This window comes from Centropristis striata, chromosome 2 (genome assembly GCF_030273125.1).
Source record: "Centropristis striata isolate RG_2023a ecotype Rhode Island chromosome 2, C.striata_1.0, whole genome shotgun sequence".
In the NCBI taxonomy this organism is placed as follows: domain Eukaryota; kingdom Metazoa; phylum Chordata; class Actinopteri; order Perciformes; family Serranidae; genus Centropristis; species Centropristis striata.
The window spans coordinates 1021353-1045794 of NC_081518.1; the positions used below are offsets into that span (position 1 = coordinate 1021353).

General features: G+C 35.5%; 1 protein-coding gene across 1 annotated transcript in view; it reads left to right on the top strand.

The window, feature by feature from the left end:
* The window catches only part of cpne7 (copine VII), a 99496-nt gene extending 84114 nt beyond the window's left edge, over nucleotides 1-15382 (top strand). The window contains exons 13-16 of the mRNA XM_059356184.1: nucleotides 5543-5594; nucleotides 6370-6503; nucleotides 7924-8160; nucleotides 14671-15382. Coding sequence (XP_059212167.1) covers nucleotides 5543-5594; nucleotides 6370-6503; nucleotides 7924-8160; nucleotides 14671-14823 — 576 coding nt within the window. The 3' untranslated portion in view covers nucleotides 14824-15382. The remainder of the gene's footprint in view (nucleotides 1-5542; nucleotides 5595-6369; nucleotides 6504-7923; nucleotides 8161-14670) is intronic.
* Nucleotides 15383-24442: the final 9060 nt, after the last annotated feature.

A 24442-nucleotide genomic window follows, 5' to 3' on the forward strand; every position in this document is an offset into this window, starting at 1 on the left:
GAAAAAAGTCAAAATGACAAAAAAAGTTGAAATCATGGGAAAAAAAGTCAAAATAACAAGAAAATAGTCAAAATAATGAGAAAAAAGTTGAAATCACAAGAAATTGTCAAAATGAAAAGAAAAAAGTTGAAATCACAAGAAAAAAATTGACAACTTTCTTGTTATTTTGATTTTTTTTTCATGATTTCGACTTTTTTTGTCATTTTGACTTTTTTCATGTGACGTCAACTTTTTTCTTTTTATTTTGACGATTTTCGTTATTGCTGACAGACAGACTCTCTACTGTTTTTCTTCTATTTTAATAATATCCAACAAAATAAACAAAATATAAGATGTCCGATCAGCTGCAGCCTCTAATCCAGGGATGGGCAACAGGAGGCCCGGGGGCCACATACGGCCCGCACCCTCACTAGAAGTGGCCCTCAGTACAACTCCATGCATTTGAGCATGAAATCTTAAAAGTTCATTGAAAAAATGCACAAAATGACTTCTTGTAATTAATGTTGGTCTGCTGTTCTTGCACTGATAAAGAAATCACAGTAAGTGGTTATTTTTTATTAGCTTCAAACCTTTTGTATTCCTATTTATACTGTTAAACATGCATTAGAGGATGAAATATGTTAAGTTACTGCACTGTAAACATATTTAAAATTGTAGTTTCATCATATCTGGTGAAGTGATGCTCCTATATGTGGCCCTGTGGTAGTTGCCATGATAAACTAAGGCCCCTGCAGCATTTAAGTTGCCCATCCCTGATCTAATGAGACATGGGATGCACCCTCTTTGTGCTGCAATGTAAATAATCTCACTAACGGAACATTAATCCTCTGTTTTACTGGTGATTTCTAGGGGGACATATCTGCACTCATGCATTCATCCTATAGCCTACTTCCCTTTTCTATTTCATTTCTACTGTGTTTCCCAGCGCTGGGCTTCCCTCCACGTGAACAACATCATGCATACTATTAACGTTCTCCAGCCGGGGACTTTACATGAAGCGTCTGATTTCCGTGACCTGCTTTATGACACGATTTATCATGCTGTCAAAATGTAACATTTAAAACTAATTACTGAGTTTATTTTTATTCATAAGCCCCATGTCTTAAAATACCAACTTGTCTCGGGAAAATAACATGTTGGGGTGACATAAAAGCCTCGTAGTGCTGAAGCTTCATTTACATAAGAATTCAAGTGTGAGAGCGTTTGTTTAAGCAAATTGGACTCTGAGAACCAAAAGAATCCTTCAGTGATTGTGAGCCGAGCCCTGGGGAGGCACACACACACACACACACACACACACACACACACACACGTATATCACAGCTGAAATGCATATGTTTAACGTGAGATTGTATGCTGCTCTATCAGACGCTTACGTACAAATGAGAATTAATACAACAAAAGCAGGGATGAAGTCTAGAAACAGCAGATTCAGAGCCGTGGCTTCAGTTTGAGTCCATCAGGACTCATATACTTTATAGTTGGCTGAGCGCTCAGTGAGATAGTTATCGTGTAGATCAGGGGTCTCAAACTCAAATTACCTGGGGGCCGCTGGAGGCAGTATCAAAATGACCAAAAAAAGACAAAATTACTAAAAAAAGAAACAAAATTCCTAAAAAGAAGACACAAAATGACACAAAAAACCTAAATTACTTTTTTTTAAAAGAACAAAAAAGACACAAAATTACTAATTACTTGTCTTTTTTTGTTATTTTGTGTCTTTTTTTAAATAATTTTGTGTCCTTTTTTGGTAATTCTGTGTCTTTTTTTGTTATTTTGTGTCTTTTTTAATAATTTTGGCATTTTTTGGTCATTTTGTGTCTTTTTTGGTAATTCTGTGTCTTTTTTAATTAATTTTGTGTCTTTTTTGGTCATTTTGTGTCTTTTTTTTTTAGTAATTTGTGTCTTTTTTGATCTTTTTGTTTATTTTTTAAGTAATTTAGTTTTTTTCTGTAATTTTGTGTCTTTCTTGGGTCATTTTGTGTCCTTTTTTTGGTCATTTTGTGTATTTTTCTGTCATTTTGTGTCTTTTTAAAATGATTTTGTGTCTTTTTTTTTTGTAATTTTAGTGTCTTTTTTTGGTCATTTACTGCTTTCATATACTGCTTCCAGCGGCCCCCAGGTAATTTGAGTTTGAGACCCCTGATGTAGAGCTTGTGGGTACAAGTTGCATGGATCCAAGCTGGAGATTGACAGGCTGATTTGAGGTGGGACGGGGTGGGAGGACCAGGAGCTCCGTCTTTGAGAGTTTGAGGTCTGAAGGTGGTGTTTTGTCTCCATGTGGGTCGTTTGGTGGGAAGGAAAAGAAAAAGGAAAAGAACTATGAAACAATGATGGTTATCATCTCAATCATGCAAAGATTTGCAGCTCAGTAAATGCAAACTATTTATTTATGAATGCAGCGTGACAGTGACTTCCCTGCAGGAGTCAAATTCATTTTACTTCCTGCTGCTGAAGCCACATTTCATTCAGTGGTTCAGGTGAATACTAATCAGGTCATCAGACTAATCATGAGCTGCATCTATGAACTCTACTGTCTATGGTTCTCCTTCTCACTATGTGTTGTTGTGCACTCTTGTGTCCTTAATTATACATTATGCATACTAAGTGCAATTTGAATGGTTATTTTCCAGCCAAGGATGCATCAGATAGAGAGTCGTGTGAATTAATTGGATGCATCACATTTCAGTGCCATGAATAAGGTCTATTATTGTGTGGTGTTAATTTAAAGCCTCTAAAGAAACTTGACTGGTGCAAACGCTGGACTGGACTTAACAACCACACCAAGACCAAGACCCCCCCACCCCCCCTTTTCAGGCGCTATTGGTCCAATTATTTGCTTTCAAGTGGAATCCCTTTGTTGGGAAGGATTTCTAGACAAAATTTTGATTTCAGCATGAATTTAACGCTAATCTGCTGATTATACAAACTGCTCATGAATGGATGTAGGCCTATATGTTTATGCAAATCATTTGGTAACCATGGTAACGTGAATGCATGCCAGTGCAGTGCTTTTCCCTCGACGATCCGACAGTAAAGCAATTAAAACTCCAGGGTGATGGACTTGTGTCCTACTTCATTTGCACTTTGGCAGCTCAATAAGTGTGTCAGCAGGAAAACCCTCCCAGGTAAAACTCCAACATTTCTGTTGGTCATTATTCATAATATGATTATAAATAATAATTCTTTGTAAACTCAAAGAAGCTTCTTCAAACCAGTGAGAAAAGTACAGAAAAAATTACACAAACACAGAAATCTGTCACTCGAAAAAACAACCAATACAGACTGGTAGAAAATGTTGTGTTGAACATTTCACCATGTTCACACCTGACAAGTAACAGAAAAACTATACTAAACCAAACTGTGATATTGATATTGATATTGAGTGTGATAGAGAAGCAGGAAGGACCAGGTGTAACTAATAACATCAGCCATGCTGAAGGATCCACTGTTCCATTTAAACGTCCCTGTAAACCATGTCAACGAACCAGCCGGCTGATTACCACAGCATCACAACTGGAACATCTAAATGGAACACAGCCATTATTAATGTTATTAGATACACATTTTAGTGTGTTTCCATGTCAAAAGGTCTTATAGATGGATGGATAGATGACTTTATTCATCCCTGAAGGGAAATTCAGTTGTCACAGCAGTGCAGTATTTAAATACAATAAAATACAATAGAATAAAATACTGAGCTAGAATAAATAAAAACAATAGAAAAAACACTACTGACTAGACAGCATATAATAATAGTACAGTATATATATATATATATATATATAGTATATAATAATAATAATAGCAGTAGTAATAATAATAATATAGCAATGTGCCATATATTTAGCCATACACATTATATATATATATATATATATATATATATATATATATATATATATATCCTTTATTTAACCAGGTAAAAGTCTCGTTGAGATTAAAAAAAATCTCTTTTCCAAGAGAGACCTGGGCAGCATGAAGAGAGACAAGTTACAACATTTAAACAGTTATCATAAACAATTAAATACCAATAAATACAAATACAGATCCAGCCATCACAACAACAGTGAATGAGCCTCAGTAGAGATTATAAGGAGCTACTGATAAGGATATGTAGAGAGAATATGTAAATAAGTAGAATGTGCAAAAGGACAAGAATATTGTATAAATATGATATATAATATCAATAGGATTAATACACATATCACATATGAGGTGAAGTAAATGTTCCAGTATTTGAATGAGATATAAAACCAAGCAGGTCTCTGTGAGAAGCTCCTCTATTCTCTGTGTTCACTGACTGGATTCAGCCTGTTAATCATGTTAAAGAGCAGAATGACTTGGAGAGAGTCTCCAGCTGGAGACGAGTCCGTGTCACTGATCCGCTGACAGTTGGCGCTGTGTAAAATAAATAAATAAAAGAAGAAGAAGAAGAAGCGGTTTCATGTGAGAGGAGGTATGAAGAAGGGGATTTTTATTTCTGCCAATTATTCAGCTTTGAGATAAACAAAGTAAATCTGACATTTGGATGGCAATAAAAGGGCAGATAATAAAAGAAGAAGGGTTGAAATCTCCTTTCAGAGAGCAGATATTAAGCATATAGTGCACGCTGGTTTATGCTCAATACTGTGTTGTGTTATTAAACCAGCAGCAGATTCTTCAGACTGGAGTAAACAGCTCAGTACAGCAGCACTGCTGGAAGTTAAAATACATCATGTTAATATTTATAATTTATTCAGTGTATTCTGAATTACATATACAGTACATTACAATATACAGAGTTAACATTATTATATCTGCTGTCATCCTCATTAAATACTCAACATTAAAATATATTAGCACATATTTACCTCTTATTTCCTTCCTGTTGGCCGTGTGACTTTTAATAATAATAATAATAATAATAATAATAATAATAATAATAGGTTTGTGCTGAAAAAAGTAGAAAAAAATGTTAATTTGTAAAGTTTTTATATCATTTTTTTGGAAGTGGACATTTTCAGCCTGAAGGGTCTGAAAGGGGAGTAAATTTTAAATCTGACACAAAAACTAAAAATGCTTCAAAATCAATTTAGTTCTTAATCATATCCAAGGCTGTGATAAAAACCTTATTTTATTATTATTTTATAATTTAAAAAAATTATTTTGTGGAAAATAACTACATTTTTGTGTGTTTTTTTCCAGAAAAAACATCAGTGACATCATGCAATCAAACTGGCTTTTAAAGGGTTAAAATCCTCAAAATCTTTGAATGTTTGGCAGTTTTGAGCAGGGTGGAAGTTGTTTAAGAGGTTTATGCAGAAAAAAGTAGAAAAAAATATTAATCTGTAAAGTTTTTATCATGTTTTTTTGGAAGTGGACATTTTCAGCCCAACAGGTCTGAAAGTAGTAGTGTTGTAACTGAAGTTATTCCTGACTAAAACTCAAAAGCTGTCATATTTTCTCACAGACGAACAAACGTTTCCCTGTTGAAGTTCTGGTTCAAAGCTTTGAACACTAATCTCGTGTTTCACACTTTTCTCTCTGTTTCCTTCCACAGGTTTCTCATGATTTTGCCATTAATTTCAACCCGGAGGACGATGAATGTGAAGGTAACAGTTCGCCTCTATGCTGATGATACTTGACTTAATATCTGTAATTGGAAAACACAGCTGCTAAAATGTCAGTATTACTCAAAAAGTCCTCATCTCCAAATGTCAGGTAGATAATTACATAACAGATCATTTTCATATTCATAAAATCTGACAGTTAAGAAGAAAATGAACTCCTCTGTACCTCATTTTACATGTAGTATCAAAAGTGAAATTACTCATAATGCAGAGTGGCCTATTTCTAAATAATTTATATCATGTCACTGATTTTTATACTTTATATACTGCTGGTAGTTTAATCTGTAACAGTTATTAATAATTTATTAGTTGATTTATAATTTATATTTAATTTATATCTAAATTATATATAAATTAAATATTTAAATTAAATTTATTTATTTATTTATATTTATTTAATATTCATGAATTTATATTTTATTTGTATTACATTTTAAAATATATTTAAATTATGGTCTATGGTCTATTTGCATGGCTTTTACTTATTGTGTTGTCTTATGGTCTTTGCAGCGTTTTCTAAATGCTGCTCTTGGGTTCTCACATTGGTGAAGATGTTTTCTCAGTTTGCTTGTGTTTTGTGTATTTGCATGTGTTGTAAGTCCTCAGTAGGAAACACCTTCAGGCTTCTTATAATTCTTCACCAGACTGCAGTGAATAATTCAACTGACTGTACCTTTTCATGTAGAGCTGCTTGTTTAATGCCAGGCGTAGATACCTATATACCTGTATTGATTCTTTCTTTTTTCTCTTTGATCAGAGATCCAAGGCGTGGTCGAGGCGTACCAGAACTGCCTCCCTAAGATCCAGCTGTACGGCCCCACCAACGTCTCTCCCATCATTAACAGGATAGCCAAGCTGGCAGCCGGCGACGGCAACATTAAAGATGCTTCTGTGAGTGTTTCTTCAGACTCCATTAGAAAATATACGGACGTAACAGAGCCTTTGTTGTAGAGCGTCCCACTGACTCTGGTTCACCTCAGTAATAAAAAGCCCGGCGGCAAAAAGAAAAAGAAGCTATTATAGAACAAATTATAGTATAGTGCCATATTGTTATGACCCTTTTTGTGTTAGATATTATCTGTTAAAATGTGTCTAATACAGTAACGGTGCTCCTTATCTTTCCTTGATAGCCCCTTGGGACCAAGTGCACAAATCTTTTATCTATTTACTATCTTAAATGAGCCGCCGGCGACTCCGGCATCGTCTTCTAAACTGTTGCACTCTTGTAATTGCACTGACCTTCATATCATTTACTCCTCAATGTTGGTCCTTCTTTTGATCAGCAAATGAGCCGCAGTAAACAATTAGGCTTTCCGGGCACAGCCAGAAATATCCTCCCACTCACCACACTGACAGACATAAACACTGTTAGGGTCTCTGCAAACTAACTGCTTCTCATGGGAACCATCACAAACCATTATTAATAATAATATTCTAATTCTTGATGTTCTCTGTCTACGCTCAACTAAGCCACAATCTTTCTGGGCTCATGTGGAGTCCAGGATGATTGTGAACATATTCAGAAGTGGGCAGATTAACCCTCTAGAGTCTCTAAAGCTCCAAATAATCCAGACTTGTTGCCTCCATCAGACTAGAAAACAAAGCAGCGTGGAGCCCTACTGTACATTTACCTCTAAAGTTCTGGCTGTAAACTCCATGAGGCCAGTTTCAGTTTGATGATGATATACCAAGTAAAACTGGAGACAAGCTCAAATAGATTTAGTATCAAATGATAGAACTGGATGGAACCCTCTTATATGGTAGATTTGACACCTTTGGTCACATTTGCAACATTTAAAATTCTTTATTGAGCATGATAGTGTTTTGAAAGTAAAAAAGATTCAAAATCACATTTTATGTTGGACTAAAGGACTAAAAAAGACACAAAATGACCAAAAAAAGACACAAAATGACCAAAAAAAGACACAAAATGACCAAAAAAGACACAAAAAGACTAAAAAAAGGAACAAAAAGACAAAATGACAAAAAAAAGACACAAAATGACCAAAGAAAAGACACAAAATGAAAAAAGTTGCAGATTTACGAGGAAAAAAGTGGGAAAAAAGCAACTTTTTTCTCACAGATTCACCACTTTATATCTCATAAATCTGCACATTTTTTCTCGTAGATTTGCTGCTTTAATCTTGTAAACTTTTTTCTCTAAATATGACCCCCCTCCCCCGGGTCCATATGTTTTTTTTGACACATTCTGGCAGTATGTAATATCCTCTAATATTCTCTAAGGTTGAAATTTGGAATTTGCATGTATTTCAGTGATTAATAAACACTGAAAGCTGTTCTCTTCCTCCAGCGGTACCACATCCTCCTCATCCTCACCGACGGCGTGGTGACAGACATGGCGGACACTCGTGAAGCGATCGTGCGAGCCTCCTACCAGCCTCTCTCCATCATCATCGTCGGCGTGGGCAACGCTGACTTCACAGACATGCAGATTCTGGACGGAGACGACGGCGTCCTGCGCTCCCCGAAGGGCGAGCCGGTCCTCAGGGACATCGTGCAGTTTGTTCCCTTCAGAGACTTCAAAACGGTCAGTTCCCTCCCTCCCTCCGTCTGTCAAGCTTCACTTTTGACTTCAGCTCCTCCTGACTGCTGGTGACTCTCACAGACATTAAATCTTTTTACATTACGCCCCCGTTTCCTTGTTATTGAAAAGAGCAGACAGGCAGCTTTAGCTGGCGTTGCCAGGTCCACAGATGGACATGATGGACTGGAGGAGATCCAGAATATCAGCAGCGGTGGATTCTTCATCTTAGAAACATTTCAGCATTTATGCTGTCTGTTGTCAACTACACCTCCCATGTTTTAGACCAGGGACGGGCAACTTAACCACAGGGCCACATATAGGAGCAGCACTTCACCAGATATGATGAAACTGACATTGTAAATATGTTTATAGTGCAGCAACTTAACATATTTCATGCTCAAATGCATGTTTAACAGTATAAATAGGAATACAAAAGGTTAGAAGCAAATAAAAAATAACCACTTACTGTGATTTCTTTTTTTTCAGTGTAAGAACAGCAGACCAACATTAATTACAAGAAGTCATTTTGTGCATTTTTACACTGCACTTTTAAGATGCACAACATGGGTTTAAACCAGCGATGGGCAACTTAAATGCTGCAGGGGGCCACAATTTTTCATGTTCACTACCACAGGGCCACATATAGGAGCTTGCACTTAACCAGATATGATAAAACTGACATTTTAAATATGTTAACAGTGCAGTAACTTAACATATTTCATGCTCTAATGCATGTTTAACAGTATAAATAGGAATACAAAAGGTTTGAAGCCAATAAAAAATAACCACTTACTGTGATTTCTTTTGTTTTCAGTGCAAGAACAGCAGACCAACATTAATTACAAGAAGTCATTTTGTGCATTTTTACACTGCACTTTTAGGATGCACAACATGGTCTAAAGCAGGGATGGGCAACTTAAATGCTGCTGGGGGCCACAATTTTTCATGTTCACTACCACAGGGCCACATATATGGCAGTGCACTTAACCAGATATGATGAAACTGACATTTAAATATGTTTACAGTGCAGTAACTTAACATATTTCATGCTCAAATGCATGTTTAACAGTATAAATAAGAATACAAAAGGTTTGAAGCAAATAAAAAATAACCACTTACTGTGATTTCTTTTGTTTCAGTGCAAGAACAGCAGACTAACATTAATTACAAGAAGTCATTTTGTGCATTTTTACACTGCACTTTTAAGATTTCATGCTCAAATGCATGTAGTCGTACTGAGGGCCACTTCAAGTGAGGCTGAGGGCCGTTTGTGGCCCCCGGGCCTCCTGTTGCCCATCCCTGTCTTAAACAGAAACATTTCCAAAATTTGCAAATGCAATTTTTTTTTGCATAAGGCTGCAACATGACAAATTGTGAAAAAAATACTTTGTGAATGCACTGTATTTACTATAGTCAGACAGGTGATTTTAAGAATAAATTTCTAGCACTAGTATGGATCTTGCCAGTGTCTGACTTCTCCTAACTCCTGGCTAAACCTAAACAGGGTCACAGAGGTGGAGCGTGGCTGAGCTGTGAAATCTGCATCATAAATGCCCTTAATTATGCATAAGTTTAATAGCCTTAATTTAAATTAAACGGATGAGTCATGCAGAATCCTCACCCTCTCAGTTGTTATGAAGAAGGTAATAAGCTTTAGTGACCAAAATCTGTTCTGTACCAGACTGTAAACATGTTTATTTCTGCTGTAAAGATGTGTTTTAATATTGATGTTAAATAAGGACAGCAGCTGATCATAAACAAACCAGCATGGCTAATTATGCACAGAGTCTCTGCTGGTCATAAACATAGTGATTGTGAATTAACCGGCATCACTAACTGTGCACAGAGTGTCTGGTGCTTGTTGTAAACAACTGTTAGCCTGTTAGTAATTTGCAGACTGGACGCTAAGGGGTTAACATCCCCTCCGGCTGTGCAGCTGGGAGAGACTGCTGCAGGAGGACTGTGCCGCTTCGACTCCTTCTTACTTTTCTTAACGAGCCTCCCGCCCCCGGGGCTCGTTAAGAAGAGCCTCCGGCCCCCGCGGCTCATTAAGAAGAGTAAGCACGAGTCTCCAAAAGTCTCCAATACCACCAGAAAAAGTCTCTGGATTTATTGCTAGTTGCTTTTTTGAAAAATAGTCGCTAAGGGGGTCTGAAAAGTCTCTAAATATAGCAACAAAAGGGCTGTTTCTTCTACTGGGCAATACCCGGAATGAGGCGGGTCTCACTCGCCGAAATGCCCCTAATTTGAATATGAGCTTTTGTCTGGACTTTTTTAGTCCCTGTAGTAGGGCAGGGTCTTTTTTCTCCCCTGAAAACAGCCTGGTTGCTGATTGGATAGAACGCTAAGCAGGATGTGACGTAGTACTGGACGCCACAACAACACGCAACATTTGTAAAAGCCGGTGAAGCAGTGTTGCCAACTTAGTGACTTTGTTGCTAAATATATCGACTTTTCAGACCCTCTTAGAGACTATTTTACAAGAAAGCGACTGGAGACAAATCCAGAGACTCCTTCTTACTCTTCTTAACGAGCTGCTAACGAGTCGGAGGCCAGCTTGCACAGTTAGTGATGCTGTTAATTCACAATCACAATGTTTATGATCAGTGGAGACTCTGTGCATAATTAGCCATGCTGCTTTCGGCTGCTGACGTTGTGCACAGTTAGCGACGGTGAAAACCAAACGTCACCTCCAGAGTTTTTAAATCCCTCCCTAAAGAGGGCGTGGCCTAAGACTTTAGAGAGGGCGTGGCCTGAGATTTTAGAGAGGGCGTGGCCTGAGACTTTAGAGAGGGCGTGGCCTGAGACTATAGAGAGGGCGTGGCCTGGGACTTTAGAGAGGGCGTGGCCTGAGACTTTAGAGAGGGCGTGGCCTGAGACTTTAGAGAGGGCGTGGCCTGAGACTTTAGAGAGGGCGTGGCCTGAGACTTTAGAGAGGGCGTGGCCTGAGACTATAGAGAGGGCGTGGCCTGGGACTTTAGAGAGGGCGTGGCCTGAGACTTTAGAGAGGGCGTGGCCTGAGACTATAGAGAGGGCGTGGCCTGAGACTATAGAGAGGGCGTGGCCTGGGACTTTAGAGAGGGCGTGGCCTGAGACTTTAGAGAGGGCGTGGCCTGAGACTTTAGAGAGGGCGTGGCCTGAGACTTTAGAGAGGGCGTGGCCTGAGACTTTAGAGAGGGCGTGGCCTGAGACTATAGAGAGGGCGTGGCCTGGGACTTTAGAGAGGGCGTGGCCTGAGACTTTAGAGAGGGCGTGGCCTGAGACTTTAGAGAGGGCGTGGCCTGAGACTATAGAGAGGGCGTGGCCTGGGACTTTAGAGAGGGCGTGGCCTGAGACTTTAGAGAGGGCGTGGCCTGAGACTTTAGAGAGGGCGTGGCCTGAGACTTTCCCGGTGGACACTTTCCCCCTAAAGGAAACACGGCTATAAGTCGCTAAGTTGGCAACACTGCTTCGCCGGCTTTTCCAAATGGCGTGTGTTGTCAAAAGACCGCTAGGACGGCTCATATTCAGATTAGGGGCGTTTCGGCGAGTGAGACCTGACTCATTCCAGGTATTGGACTGTCCTTTCCACCACTATGATCAGTGTGAGGTGTTCATACCTGCAGCAGGATTTCAGTCACAGAGAAGCTCTTCCATCTCATCCACTATCTGAAGACGTGTGATTTAAGTTGTCACCTTTCTGATTAGTTAAGCTGAATATTTATAGATATAAATCACTCAGAGTTGGAGGAAGTCAACTGTCCGCCCCTTCCTCACTAACTGATGCATCCAGACTTGGCACATAAATTGTGAGAAATCTATTATACAGGCCTGCACAAGTGTAAAAATAAATAGTGTTATGCTGCTGAAAAATAAATGCTTTAACGACTTGCTTCTAGTTGACTGTAACAATGAAATAATCTCTTATAAAACACTGAAATGCAAACACTGCAAGACCTTTTATTATAATTCATTTTTATGCTCTTTGTATCTAAGTAGAGGAGACTTTTCTTCCAGAGAACAGAACCTCTCTAATACTGTAAAGACCTGACAGTGACACAGCTCTTTTAATTAGGCTGAAACTAAGAAAGTAGTCCTAGCAGCATGTAGAGGCCCCTGGTTGGGAAGAAATGTCCTGAACCTCAGATTAAAACTATATCTAACAATAGTTCCGACACCTCCAGCTGTTCTCTGTCTCCGTTTCAGGCTTCACCTGCAGCTCTGGACAAATGTGTTCTAGCAGAGGTGCCCAAGCATAAAAAGCATAAAATGATAGAACGGGATGGAACCTCTTATAGGTTATATTTGACACCTTTGTTCACATTTGAAACATTTAGAATTCTTTATTGAGCATGATAGTGTTTTGAAAGTAAAAAAAAAGGTTCAAAATCACATTTTATGTTGGACTAAAGGACTAAAAAAGACACAAAATGACAAAAAAAGACACAGAAAAAGACACAAAAAAAGACACAAAATAACTAAAAAAGACACAACAAAAGACACAAAATGACTAAAAAAACACACAAAATGACCAACATTGTATGATTGTATAAAATAAATGTGATCTTGTGATTGTGTGTGATCCTGTCATCAACTCTGGTTTTTATTCTAGTGGGACTCCGTTTGATTTGGCTGTTGTGTGTTTAGCCCAACAATTTTAGTCATTTTGTGTCTTTTTTTAGTCATTTTGTGTCTTTTTGGTCATTTTGTGCCTTTTTTTGGTCATTTTGTGTCTTTTTTTAGTCATTTTGTGTCTTTTTTAGTCCTTTAGTCCAACATAAAATGTGATTTTGAATCTTTTTTTTAACTTTCAAAACTCTATCATGCTCAATAAAGAATTGTAAATGTGTCAAATGTGACCAAAGGTGTCAAATCTACCATATAAGAGGGTTCCATCCAGTTCTATCATTTGATACTAAATCTATTTGAGCTTGTCTCCAGTTTTACTTGGTATATCATCATCAAACTGAAACTGGCCTCATGGAGTTTACAGCCAGAACTTTAGAGGTAAATGTACAGTAGGGCTCCACGCTGCTTTGTTTTATACTCTGATGGAGGCAACAAGTCATGCTTCCAATACTGACGAGTCATTCTGCAGGTCATTGTCTTTTTTGGTCATTTTGTGTCTTTTTTTAGTTATTTTGTGTCTTTTTTGGTCATTTTGTGTCTTTTGTTGCGTCTTTTTTAGTTATTTTTTGAATTTTTTGGTCATTTTGTGTCTTTTTTTTTGTAATTTTGTGTCTTTTTTTGTCATTTTGTTTTGTTTTTTTGTTATTTTGTGTCTTTTTTTGGTCATTTTGTGTCTTTCTTGGTCATTTTGTGTCTTTTTTGGTAATTTTGTGTCTTTTGTTGCGTCTTTTTGTTATTTTGTGTCTTTTTGGTAATTTTGTGTCTTTTGCATCTTTTTTTTTTGTTATTTTGTGTCTTTTTTGGTCATTTTGTGTCTTTTTTTTGTCATTTTGTGTCTTTTTTTGGTCATTTTTTGTCATTTTGTGTCTTTTGTTGGGTCTTTCTTAGTTATTTTGTGTCTTTTTGTCATTTTGTGTCTTTTTTTTTGTCATTTTGTGTCTTTTTTGAGTCATTCAAACTGAAACTGGCCTCATGGAGTTTACAGCCAGAACTTTAGAGGTAAATGTACAGTAGGGCTCCACGCTGCTTTGTTTTATACTCTGATGGAGGCAACAAGTCTGGATTATTTGGAGCTTAGAGGTTTAAGGTTTTTTTAATTATGTGTAAATTGAAAATGCAGATAAAAACAGATGGATGTAAAATGCAGTTATTGAGGCAGGGCCAGGTTTAGCAAAGAGTCAATCGGTGGCAGTGAAGCCAGAAGAAGCTCTGCAGGTCTTTTGGAGGAGGATTATTTGGAGCTTTAGTGACTCCACAGCAAGGTTATTATAGTTAACGAAAACTAACGAAATAACGAAAACTAGAATTGAAAAAACATTTTCGTTAACTGAAATAAAAATAAAAACTAGAGTTTTTAAAAAAACGATAACTAACTGAAACTGTATTGCGTGGTTACAAAACTAACTAAAACTAACTAAAATTATAGTGAAAATGTCCTTAGTTTTCGTTTTTGTCAACTTTTTTCATTCATAATTCAGTGTTTCTATTTGAACATGCAACACATGGTGAATATGTTTACTGAGACTGGGATGTTTACACTAGAACCAAAATACAAAACACCCAGAACTGTAAGAGTTAATAACCTTATTGGGGCTGAGATGATAAACCAAAGGAAATAAAGGAAACATTTATTATGACCACTTTGAATCTGGCACCAACACATAGCCCATTACAAAAAAACTAAAACTGATAAAAACTAAACTAAAACTAAGCATTTTCCAAAAATAAAAACTAAACTAAAACTAGAAAACTCACTCTAAAAACTAACTAAAACTAACTGAATTTGAAAACAAAAATTCACAACGAAATTAAAACTAAAACTGATGAAAAATCCAAAACTATTATAACCTTGCTCCACAGGGTTAAATCATGATATCTAACAGTAGTTTTGTGTCTCTGTTCCAGGCTTCTCCTGCAGCTCTGGCTAAATGTGTTCTGGCGGAGGTTCCCAAGCAGGTGGTGGAGTACTACAGCCATAAGGCCATCTCCCCTATGAGTCCTATGAGGGACTTACAGACCCCCATCCTCACCCCTCTGGCCACCACCCCCACAGAATAACCCTGCTGCTCCAAGGACCCAGCCTCCACCACGGCACACTGAGGAAGAGGAGGCAGGACGCATGTGGTGTTGGACACGGACTGAAGAAGAGAAAACCTTTCTAAATGTCTCATTTATTCCATTCTTCACCTCTCAGAGTGTTTACAGGAGGATCATTGATACAGGAGAGGCTGGAGGCTTCATACATGGATCCACAGCTTCTTCTTCTTCTTCTTCCTGGCTGCAAAACCGTCATCATCATCATCCAGATGTTTCAGCACCACCAGTCCTGGACCATTCTCTTGTTTTTCCCTATTTTTTATGCATGCAGGCCGATCCCTCCGTGCTGATCCATGGATCGATTATGAAGGATTATTATTAGTCCTCACTGGATGAAATCAGCACCTCAACTCTCTTTTATCTTCTTGGTTTTATTATCCTTTTGAAGATGGACTGTACAGAACCGACCAATCACAATGAGGTTGCTCAACTTGAAAATACTGAGAAAATATTTAAACCAGATGTTATATATAAATATATATATATATATGAATCACAGGAATTATATAAAGACGCACTGCAACAAAGGTGTTTAGTCTAAAAACCAGATCAAACAGTAAATCTGAGGGAAATGATCTTGCTGCATGGACAGATAATTTACCTTGACAAGATTTATTAAATTAAGATTATTAGATCTAGAAATAAACATGTTGAACACTTAAAATAAGAAATTAACTCTTAAAACCAGATAAATTAAAGCTACCAGCAGTGATTATTTGGTTCTTACCAAGATAAAAAAAAAGTTTTTGTGTCTTTTGTGGGTTTTTTTTTTGTCTTTTTATGTCTTTTTTGGGCCTTTTTTACATCTTTTTGGTCATTTTACGTCTTTTTTTGTCTATTTTTTTCTTTTTTTTTCTTTGTTGTCTTCTTTTGGTCACAAAATGACTAAAAAAGGACAAAAAATGTAGAAAAGAGATAAAGTAAAGCTGCCAGCAGTGATGAACTGGCCCGAGCAGAGTGACCTGATGATTATTTGGTTCTTACCAAGATAAAAAAAAAACTATGACCAATAAAAAGACACAAAATGACCAAAAAAGACACATAATGACCAAAAAATAGACACAAAACTACCAAAAAATAGACACAAAACTACCAAAAAAGACACAAATTGACTGAAAAATTGACACAAAAATTACCAAAAAAGAAGTGTTAGATCATTTACCTTGTTTTATCTTGTTTTAAGAATTAATTTCTTAGTTTAAGTGTTCAACATGCTTATTTCTAGATTTAATAATCTTAATTTAATAAATCTTGTCAAGGTAAATTATCTGTCCATGCAGCAAGATCATTTCCCTCAGATTTACTGTTTGATCTGGTTTTTAGACTAAACACCTTTTTTCCAGTGTGTGAACTTAAGTTAAAAATCTAAGAACGTCCTAAGTGAGAACGATACGACAATTCTTAAGGAAAAAAATGGTGAATAGCATTTAAAACATTCTTAAGAACATCTTTTTTTCTTTTTATCATAAGGACACTTTAGTGAATGGGGCCCCAGATGAGAAAACAGCAGCAATGGAAGAAAGATTCTGTTGTGATGTTTCATCACCTCGTTGTTCATCTGTGAAACTGCAAGTGACAAAAGTGAAGCGACGTGTGATATTTGCTATAGCTTGAGCTCTTTGTGTGCTTCTTCTTTCAGTTACAACAGGAGCAGAAAGACAGAAAACAGACAATAAGAAGCTCTGCTAGCTGTGTGTTTGGGTTGACCTGCTGCAACACAAGTCACAAAGACCTTCCTGCCTTTTTTCTGCCAACAAAGCCCAAAAAACATCGTTCTCAGAGAGAAGATGAGCTGTTAGTGGTCTGTTGTCAGCTGGCTGGATGTTATAAGCTTCATGCTTCATGTCAGCTCAATACTTTCCTTCTCAATCCTTCATCATGTTGTTCATCATCTCTGAGACAGACACCTGCAGGAAGCATTCTCCATGTTTCTGCAGCGTGTTTCACTGGTTTTTTTCCTCCTTTACACTGCAAAAAAGGTGTTTAAAAAACAGATAAAAACAGTAAATCTGAGGTAAATGATCTTGCTGCATGGACAGATAATTTACCTTGACAAGATTTATTAAATTAAGATTATTAAATCTAGAAATAAGCATGTTGAACACTTAAAATAATAAATGAACTGTTAAAACCATATAAATTAAAGCTTCCAGCAGTGATGAACTGGCCCGAGCAGAGTGACCTGCTGATTATTAAGTTTTAGATAATTTATCTTGTTTTAAGAGTTTATTTCTTATTTTACACACAATACACAAATTGACCAAAAGAAAAAGACACAAAATGACAAAAAAGATACAAAATTATCAAAAAAGACACAAAATAACCAAAATATATGTAAAAATGACCACTAAAAAGATACAAATTGACAAAAAAAGACACCAATTGACCAAAAAATACATATAATGACCATTAAAAAGACACAAATTGACCAAAAAAAGACACAAAATAATAAAAAAGACACAAAATTACCAAAAATATATGTAAAGATGACCACTAAAAAGACACAAATTGACAAAAAAAGATATATAATGACCATTAAAAAGACACAAAACTAACAAAAACAGATGTGAAATGACCAAAAAAAGACACAAACTGACCAAAAATAGATGTAAAAATGACCACTAAAAAGACATAATGATGAAATTAACTATTAAAAATTAAGTTAATTTATTATTTTAAGTGTTCAACATGCTTATTTCTAGATTTAATCATCTTAATTTAATAAATCTTGTCAAGGTAAATTATCTGTCCATGCAGCAGATTTACTGTTTGATCTGGTTTTTAGACTAAACACCTTTTTTTTTTACAGTGTTCTGCTGCTTTTTTATATGCAATATAATTCTTCTCGTGTTTCATAAGGAATTTAACTGGAGAGTTTAGATGCAACAAAAGCACAAAGCTGATCACAGTGAGGGCTGTAAAACACAAAACCATCTCTGGAAATGTTACACCAGTTACATTTAGATCTCAAGATATGAAATATTAAAAGATGCACTGAAAAAAAGGTGTTTAGTCTAAAAACCAGATCAAACAGTAAATCTGAGGGAAATGATCTTGCTGCATGGACAGATAATTTACTTTGACAAGATTTATTAAATTAAGATTATTAAATCTAGAAATAAGCATGTTGAACACTTCAAATAATAAATGAACTGTTAAAACCAGATAAAGTAAAGCTGCCAGCAGTGATGAACTGGCCCGAGCAGAGTGACCTGATGATTATTTGGTTCTTACCAAGATAAAAAAAACAACTATGACCAATAAAAAGACACAAAATGATCAAAAAAGACACGTAAAGACCGAAAAATAGACACAAAAATTACCAAAAAAGACGTAAAATGACCAAAAAAGACACAAATTGACCGAAAAATAGACATAAAAATTACCAAAAAAGATGTAACGAGGAGCCCATCAATGTTAAGAAACGGCTCATTGTTGGGATTATTCCTGTTTATTACACACTGCAAAAAGTTGTTTAAAAACCAGATAAAACAGTAAATCTGAGGGAAAAGCACTGCAAAAAAAGAAAAATTGGGTGAACTCAAAATTTCAAGGCAACAAACTTCGGTAAAATTTTAAGTTGGACAATGAAACTAAATATTTTAAGTTTTGTTTTTGAGTTTGCTCAACTCTGAATTCAGATTTTTGTCAACTCAACTGTAAGTTGTACTAACTTATAATTTTACATTGTAATAACTTTTAATCCTTACTTCTGCTAACTTCTGCAATGTGCTGAATTGGCACGATTGTAACGCCGCTATGAAATGTCAGCTAATGTTGCGACCACAATGTTGAGTTAGCATTGATACGCTAATGGCTACTCTTGTAGCTGTAACAAGCAGCGCCGCTAGCATCAGTTAGCCGCTAGCATCAGTTAGCCGCTAGCATCAGTTAGTCACTAGCATCAGTTAGCCACTGACTCAACCGCTTTCCTGCATTTCCCAACAAAGAAATAAGAGTTATCAGAACTATTGTCCCTTGTTGTGAACCCCAACTTAAAGATATAAGTAACAACAACTCACCAACTTGTTTTTGAGCAGACAACTGGCTTCCTTTGTTGTGCTAACTTACATTATTGCCCTAAATGTCAATAATTTATATTTCCAAGTTTTACCAACTTAAATCACTGTTTTAGGCCAAAAAATACAAGATGGCTTTTTTGCAGTGTGATCTTGCTGCATGGACAGATAATTTAGCTTGACAAGATTTATGAAATTAAGATTATTAAGCATGTTGAACACTTAAAATAAGAAATTAACTCTTAAAACCAGATAGCCTAAATTATCTAACACTTCTAAATATTTAAATATTTTTGATCTTGGTAAGAAACAAATGATTTGCAGTGTGCATCCTAATAAACAAATTTCCTCAGAGATCATTAAAATGATTCTTAAACCATAAAACGAGTATAAAGATGTGTCATCATGTGTTTCATCTCTGGAACAAAATGTTCTGAGTTGACGAGAATCTTCCGGCTGAAGGATTTCTTCACAAGCTGCGTTTGTTTCTCTCCTGCTGCTCTATTGATCTTTATAAAGTTCATCATATTCAAAAGGAAATAACCTTCATTTTTTTATGTAACGTGGCAGATTGTCGTCACTGCAACAAGTCATTGAAACGTGTGTTTCCAAAGTGTTATATAAAAGCTACATAACCTCTGAAACGGACTCTTTAAATCACATAAAAAGATTCTTATTGTGCTGTAAACATCGTTCTGAATATGAAAATTGGCATCAAACCAAACAAGAAGTGAGAGATGATGTGTTCATGTCACATGTCATTACGTTTTCAAGGACTGTGGAGGAATTCAACAGGAACGAGAAAGTAAAAGAGCTGAAAAAATGTTCAAAAGACACATTTTTGGCATTTAAAACTTCTCTTTTTTTATCACTTATGCAAGAAACCTTGAAATGTTTCATTGGCTTCATCAAGCAGATATATTTCCTAAATGAGTCCAAGATAATTTCACCTCTAAAGCAGACGACCGGATCATTTATTACCAAGCATCATTAAGAACATCAAATAATAAACACATTTTAGAAGTTTTAATTAAACAGAAATGTGGGAAAGTCTCACAGAGATAAAACTAATTAACTGTAACACAATATAGAGAAACTGACCTGCTGCTTTTAGTTATCTCGTTACTCCCACACTGATAAAAGGTGTTTAAAAACCAGATCAAACAGTAAATCTGAGGGAAATGATCTTGCTGCATGGACAGATAATTTACCTTGACAAGATTTATTAAATTAAGATTATTAAATCTAGAAATAAGCATGTTGAACACTTAAAATAAGAACTATTCAATAAGAACTTTTTGTGTCTTTTTGGGGTAATTTTACATCTTTTTGTGTCTTTTTTTGGTCTTTTTGTGTCTTTTTTGGTGGATTTTTTTTGGTCTTTTTTGGGGTTTTTTTTTGGTCATTTTAAGCCTTTTGTTTATTTTTTGGTCATTTTAAGTCTTTTTGTGTCTTTTTTTGGTCTGTTTTTGTCTTTTTTGTATCTTTTTTGGTCATTTTAAGCCTTTTGTTTATTTTTTGGTCATTTTAAGTCTTTTTGTGTCTTTTTTTGGTCTGTTTTTGTCTTTTTTGTATCTTTTTTGGTCATTTTAAGCCTTTTGTTTATTTTTTGGTCATTTTAAGTCTTTTTGTGTCTTTTTTTGGTCTGTTTTTGTCTTTTTTGTATCTATTTTGGTAATTTTGTGTCTTTTTTTGTCTTCTTTTGGTCACAACATGACCAAAAAAGACAAAAAAAAGCACAAAAGAGATAAAATGTAAGCTGTGATGAACTGGCCCTAGCACTGACAATTATTTGTTTCTTACCAAGATTAAAAAAAAACAACTTTGGATTTAGAAATGTTAGATAATTTATCTTGTTTTAAGAGTTAATTTCACAAAAACAAAAACACAAAAAGACCAAAGACACAAAAAGACGTAAAATGACCAAAAAAGACATAAAAACAAAAAAAGACACAAAAAGTTCTTACTGAATAGGTCTTATTTTAAGTGTTCAACATGCTTATTTCTAGATTTAATAATCTTAATTTAATAAATCTTGTCAAGGTAAATTATCTGTCCATGCAGCAAGATCATTTCCCTCAGATTTACTGTTTGATCTGGTTTTTAAACACCTTTTTTACAGTATTCAGTTCATGAAACAGTAAATAAAAACCCGTATTCTGTTTGGTTTTGATTTGCTGCCTCGTCTAGTATTTCTGTATATCTGTTAGTGTTTTTGTATTTCTCTTATTTGGTTTATTGGAGTATTTATTGCTGGAGATAACTAACTTGTGACTGATCCACTGGACCAGAATCCTCCAGAGACTCTGAATCTCTCGTCGCTCCGAGCTTCACATGTTAATCTGACTTTGGTTCGTCCTCCGGAGATTCTGGTCCCAGAAACAACTATTGACGAGCTCGGCTCTCTGAACTCTTTGAAGATCAACTATTGATGATTCTTCTATCTGTGGATCACAACTATTGATCCAGCAGCTCTCAGCCAAACTCTCTTAGTTGAATGTAAATGATCCTGGAGGGACTTTCTGCTCCCACGCCTCCAGTTACAGGCTGAATACATAGAGCTATTATTATTATTATTATTATTATTATTATAATTTACAGGTTATTTATTGAGGAACCTCAGTTTTCCTCAGTACTTTGGTTCTTAAAAGATTTACAGCACGTAAGGTTTTCTGTTCTCAAATGATAATTTGATTATGATCATAAAAAACTATCAGACTGGACCGAATTTGGAAAAAAAAACCTTCAGAAAATGAGGCATTTTGGGGTAAAAGTGTTTTCTTGGTTGTTCCTCTAGTATTTTTTTGTGCTGAATCCATTTCTGCTGGATGTCAAGCTGTAAAAGTTACAGTTAAGTCATAATTATTGATTAATTAGCATAATGATTGATTAATTGACCACAATGCTGGTCCAAAGAATGAATGGAGGTGAACTGGTGACTTCTTCTAATTTAAGGCTCACAATAACCTCTCACATAGAAATAGTATGGCTATATTATACTTTTCCTGAATCAACAGAGTCTATGAAGTATTGCAGTTGTTGGTTTTTGGTCCCTGATGTCCCTTGATCCTACAGGATCACATCAACTAGAGAGTTTAGGCCAAAATTGTGGTAAAATGTGTGTAATTGATGGTTTAAAGAGGTCATGTGACCTCTGTGTTTGTCAGAAAGATCCAACTTTGGTCTTAAATGAAAGCCATGGATGCTCCTTTACAATGATACCAAACAACCATTTATAATATATTCACACATTGGAAAATTATAGACATTTATAATATTGGGCGATTAACCTTATGGAGTTTGGGGCTATTTTGTTGGTTTTTGACTGCTTTTCATTCAAAAACACATAAACACACACAAAGAAATCACAAAGAACACAGATAAAAACACAGAAATTACAAAAAAAACAGTAAACACTAAAGATTGCATTAAAAATGCTGAATGCACACAGCAAAATTAGAAAAATTTCAGCAAAAATAGTAAAATCATGTCACTATACTTGGTCGAGGTGTTTTTTTTTTACGTTTGCTGAATAATGGTTGATGCATTAAATTGGACATTATACTAATTAATCAATAATTATGACTAAAACGTAACTTTTACAGCAGAAATGGATTCAGCACAAAAATAGGAACAACCAAGAAAACACTTTTACCCCAAAATGCCTCCAGAGTTCATGAATCTGAAGTTACAGCTCTGAATATAAAGCATTTATTTACAAAACCAGCTTCCCTGCAAACATTTAATGGCCACATTGTGACTAAATAAAGCAGGAAGTGCAGAAATCAGCCGATATTTCTGTTCCTTAAAGGCAAAAGCAGCTCACATATTAATAAATAAAAGGCATCAGCACCTTTTCCCTCTAATATCTGATCACCTTATTGCTCCTCAGGTTATAAACAGCTCATTACTCTCTAATCTTTATGAGATGTGATTATAGAAAAGAGCTCAGAATGTACAAAACATTATCTAATAAGTATTTTTAAAGGTTTTCTTTGTTTCAAGTAATACAAAATTGCCAAAATGAGTCTTTTCTTGGTTCCAGACACCAAAAACAATGAGCCATGCAAATGTTTTTTGCTCTTCTGGGGGAATTAGGAAATGTATTAGATGTTTTATGGTAATTCATGTTCAACAGTGATGCGCGGCTCTTTAATGCCTCGCCAGATTGGCCCCAGACAGAACTACTGACAGCTGTTTTTTATCTTTTTCATTAAGTTTATTGTTCATGTATGAAGTATTAAGATATTATCGTGTGTTTGTGAGCAACAGCCGGCTGGATTCAAGAGCTCAGACACTTTAAAAAGCTTTACAAAAACGATATTCACCAATAATCCGTGCATCATTTGTTCTTTCTATTTTCAATTGGCAATCAAAACATCAAATAATGAAAAATTGACTGGTTATTTTGTTATTTGTTTTTTATTATAACACAAAAAATTAACAAAATGCTCGTTTTTTCATACTTCAATATTAGGCTCAGATCAAAAATACGAAATGGAAAAATGGGCACCAGGACTGAATTTGATTTTAATATTTAATTCTCCATAGTCAAACCAGCCGTCCATATATAATAATAATAATAATGATAATATATAATATATAATGTAGTGCACCCGTATTGTGATATTTACGGTAAATTCATGTAGTTTACATGAATTTACCGTAAATATATTATGAAGCATAATATGCTTATTTAAACCTTCTCCAATACTCAATTAACAATTTTTTTTTTACAAAATATATGTTTACAAAATAAATAAATAGATTAAATAATTTAAAAGTGTTTATCATTCATGTCAGCTTGCTCTGAGCAGTCTCAATGAATTTACCGTAAATATCACAATACGGGTGCACTACATTATTATTATTATTATTATATAGGGACGGCTGGTTTGACTGCAGTCAAACTTCCTGGTCACGTATACTCGACCAATTAAATATTAAAATCAAATTAAGTCCTGGTGCCCGTTTTTCCATTTCGTATTTTTGATCTGAGCCTAATATTGAAATATGAAAAAACAAGCATTTTTTTTGTTTTTTTTGTGTTAATAAAAAACAAATAACAAAATAACCAGTCAATTTTTCATTATTTGATTTTTGATTGCCAATTAAAAATGGAAAGAAGGAATGATACAGAAGGATTGATGGTTATTTTGTTAGTCAGTTTTTAATTATTTGGTTTTTGATGCACTGATTTTCACGTTTTATTGTGAAAGGGTGGTTGGTGCAGCAGCAGCAGTGAGCAGAAACACTGCAGACAATAAAAACACAGTTCATCTTCCACTGTGGATTAAAAAAGGCTGTGAAGAATCACTGAGCTGCTTATTTCCTCTTATCTCTGCTTCCACCATTGTCCAACCAAATTAAAAAGTGGTAGTTTAACACCACACTGATGAATTATAAATCTCTCTCTCACTAATAATCAGGACACAGTTTACAGCCTTTAACTCCTAATATGCAACTGGTGTAACTGCCCCATGCATCATTAGTAAATATTTAATTTCTTCAAAAGGAAGAAAGGGATTTATTGCATGCTTACTTTTATTGTTGAGCTGTGC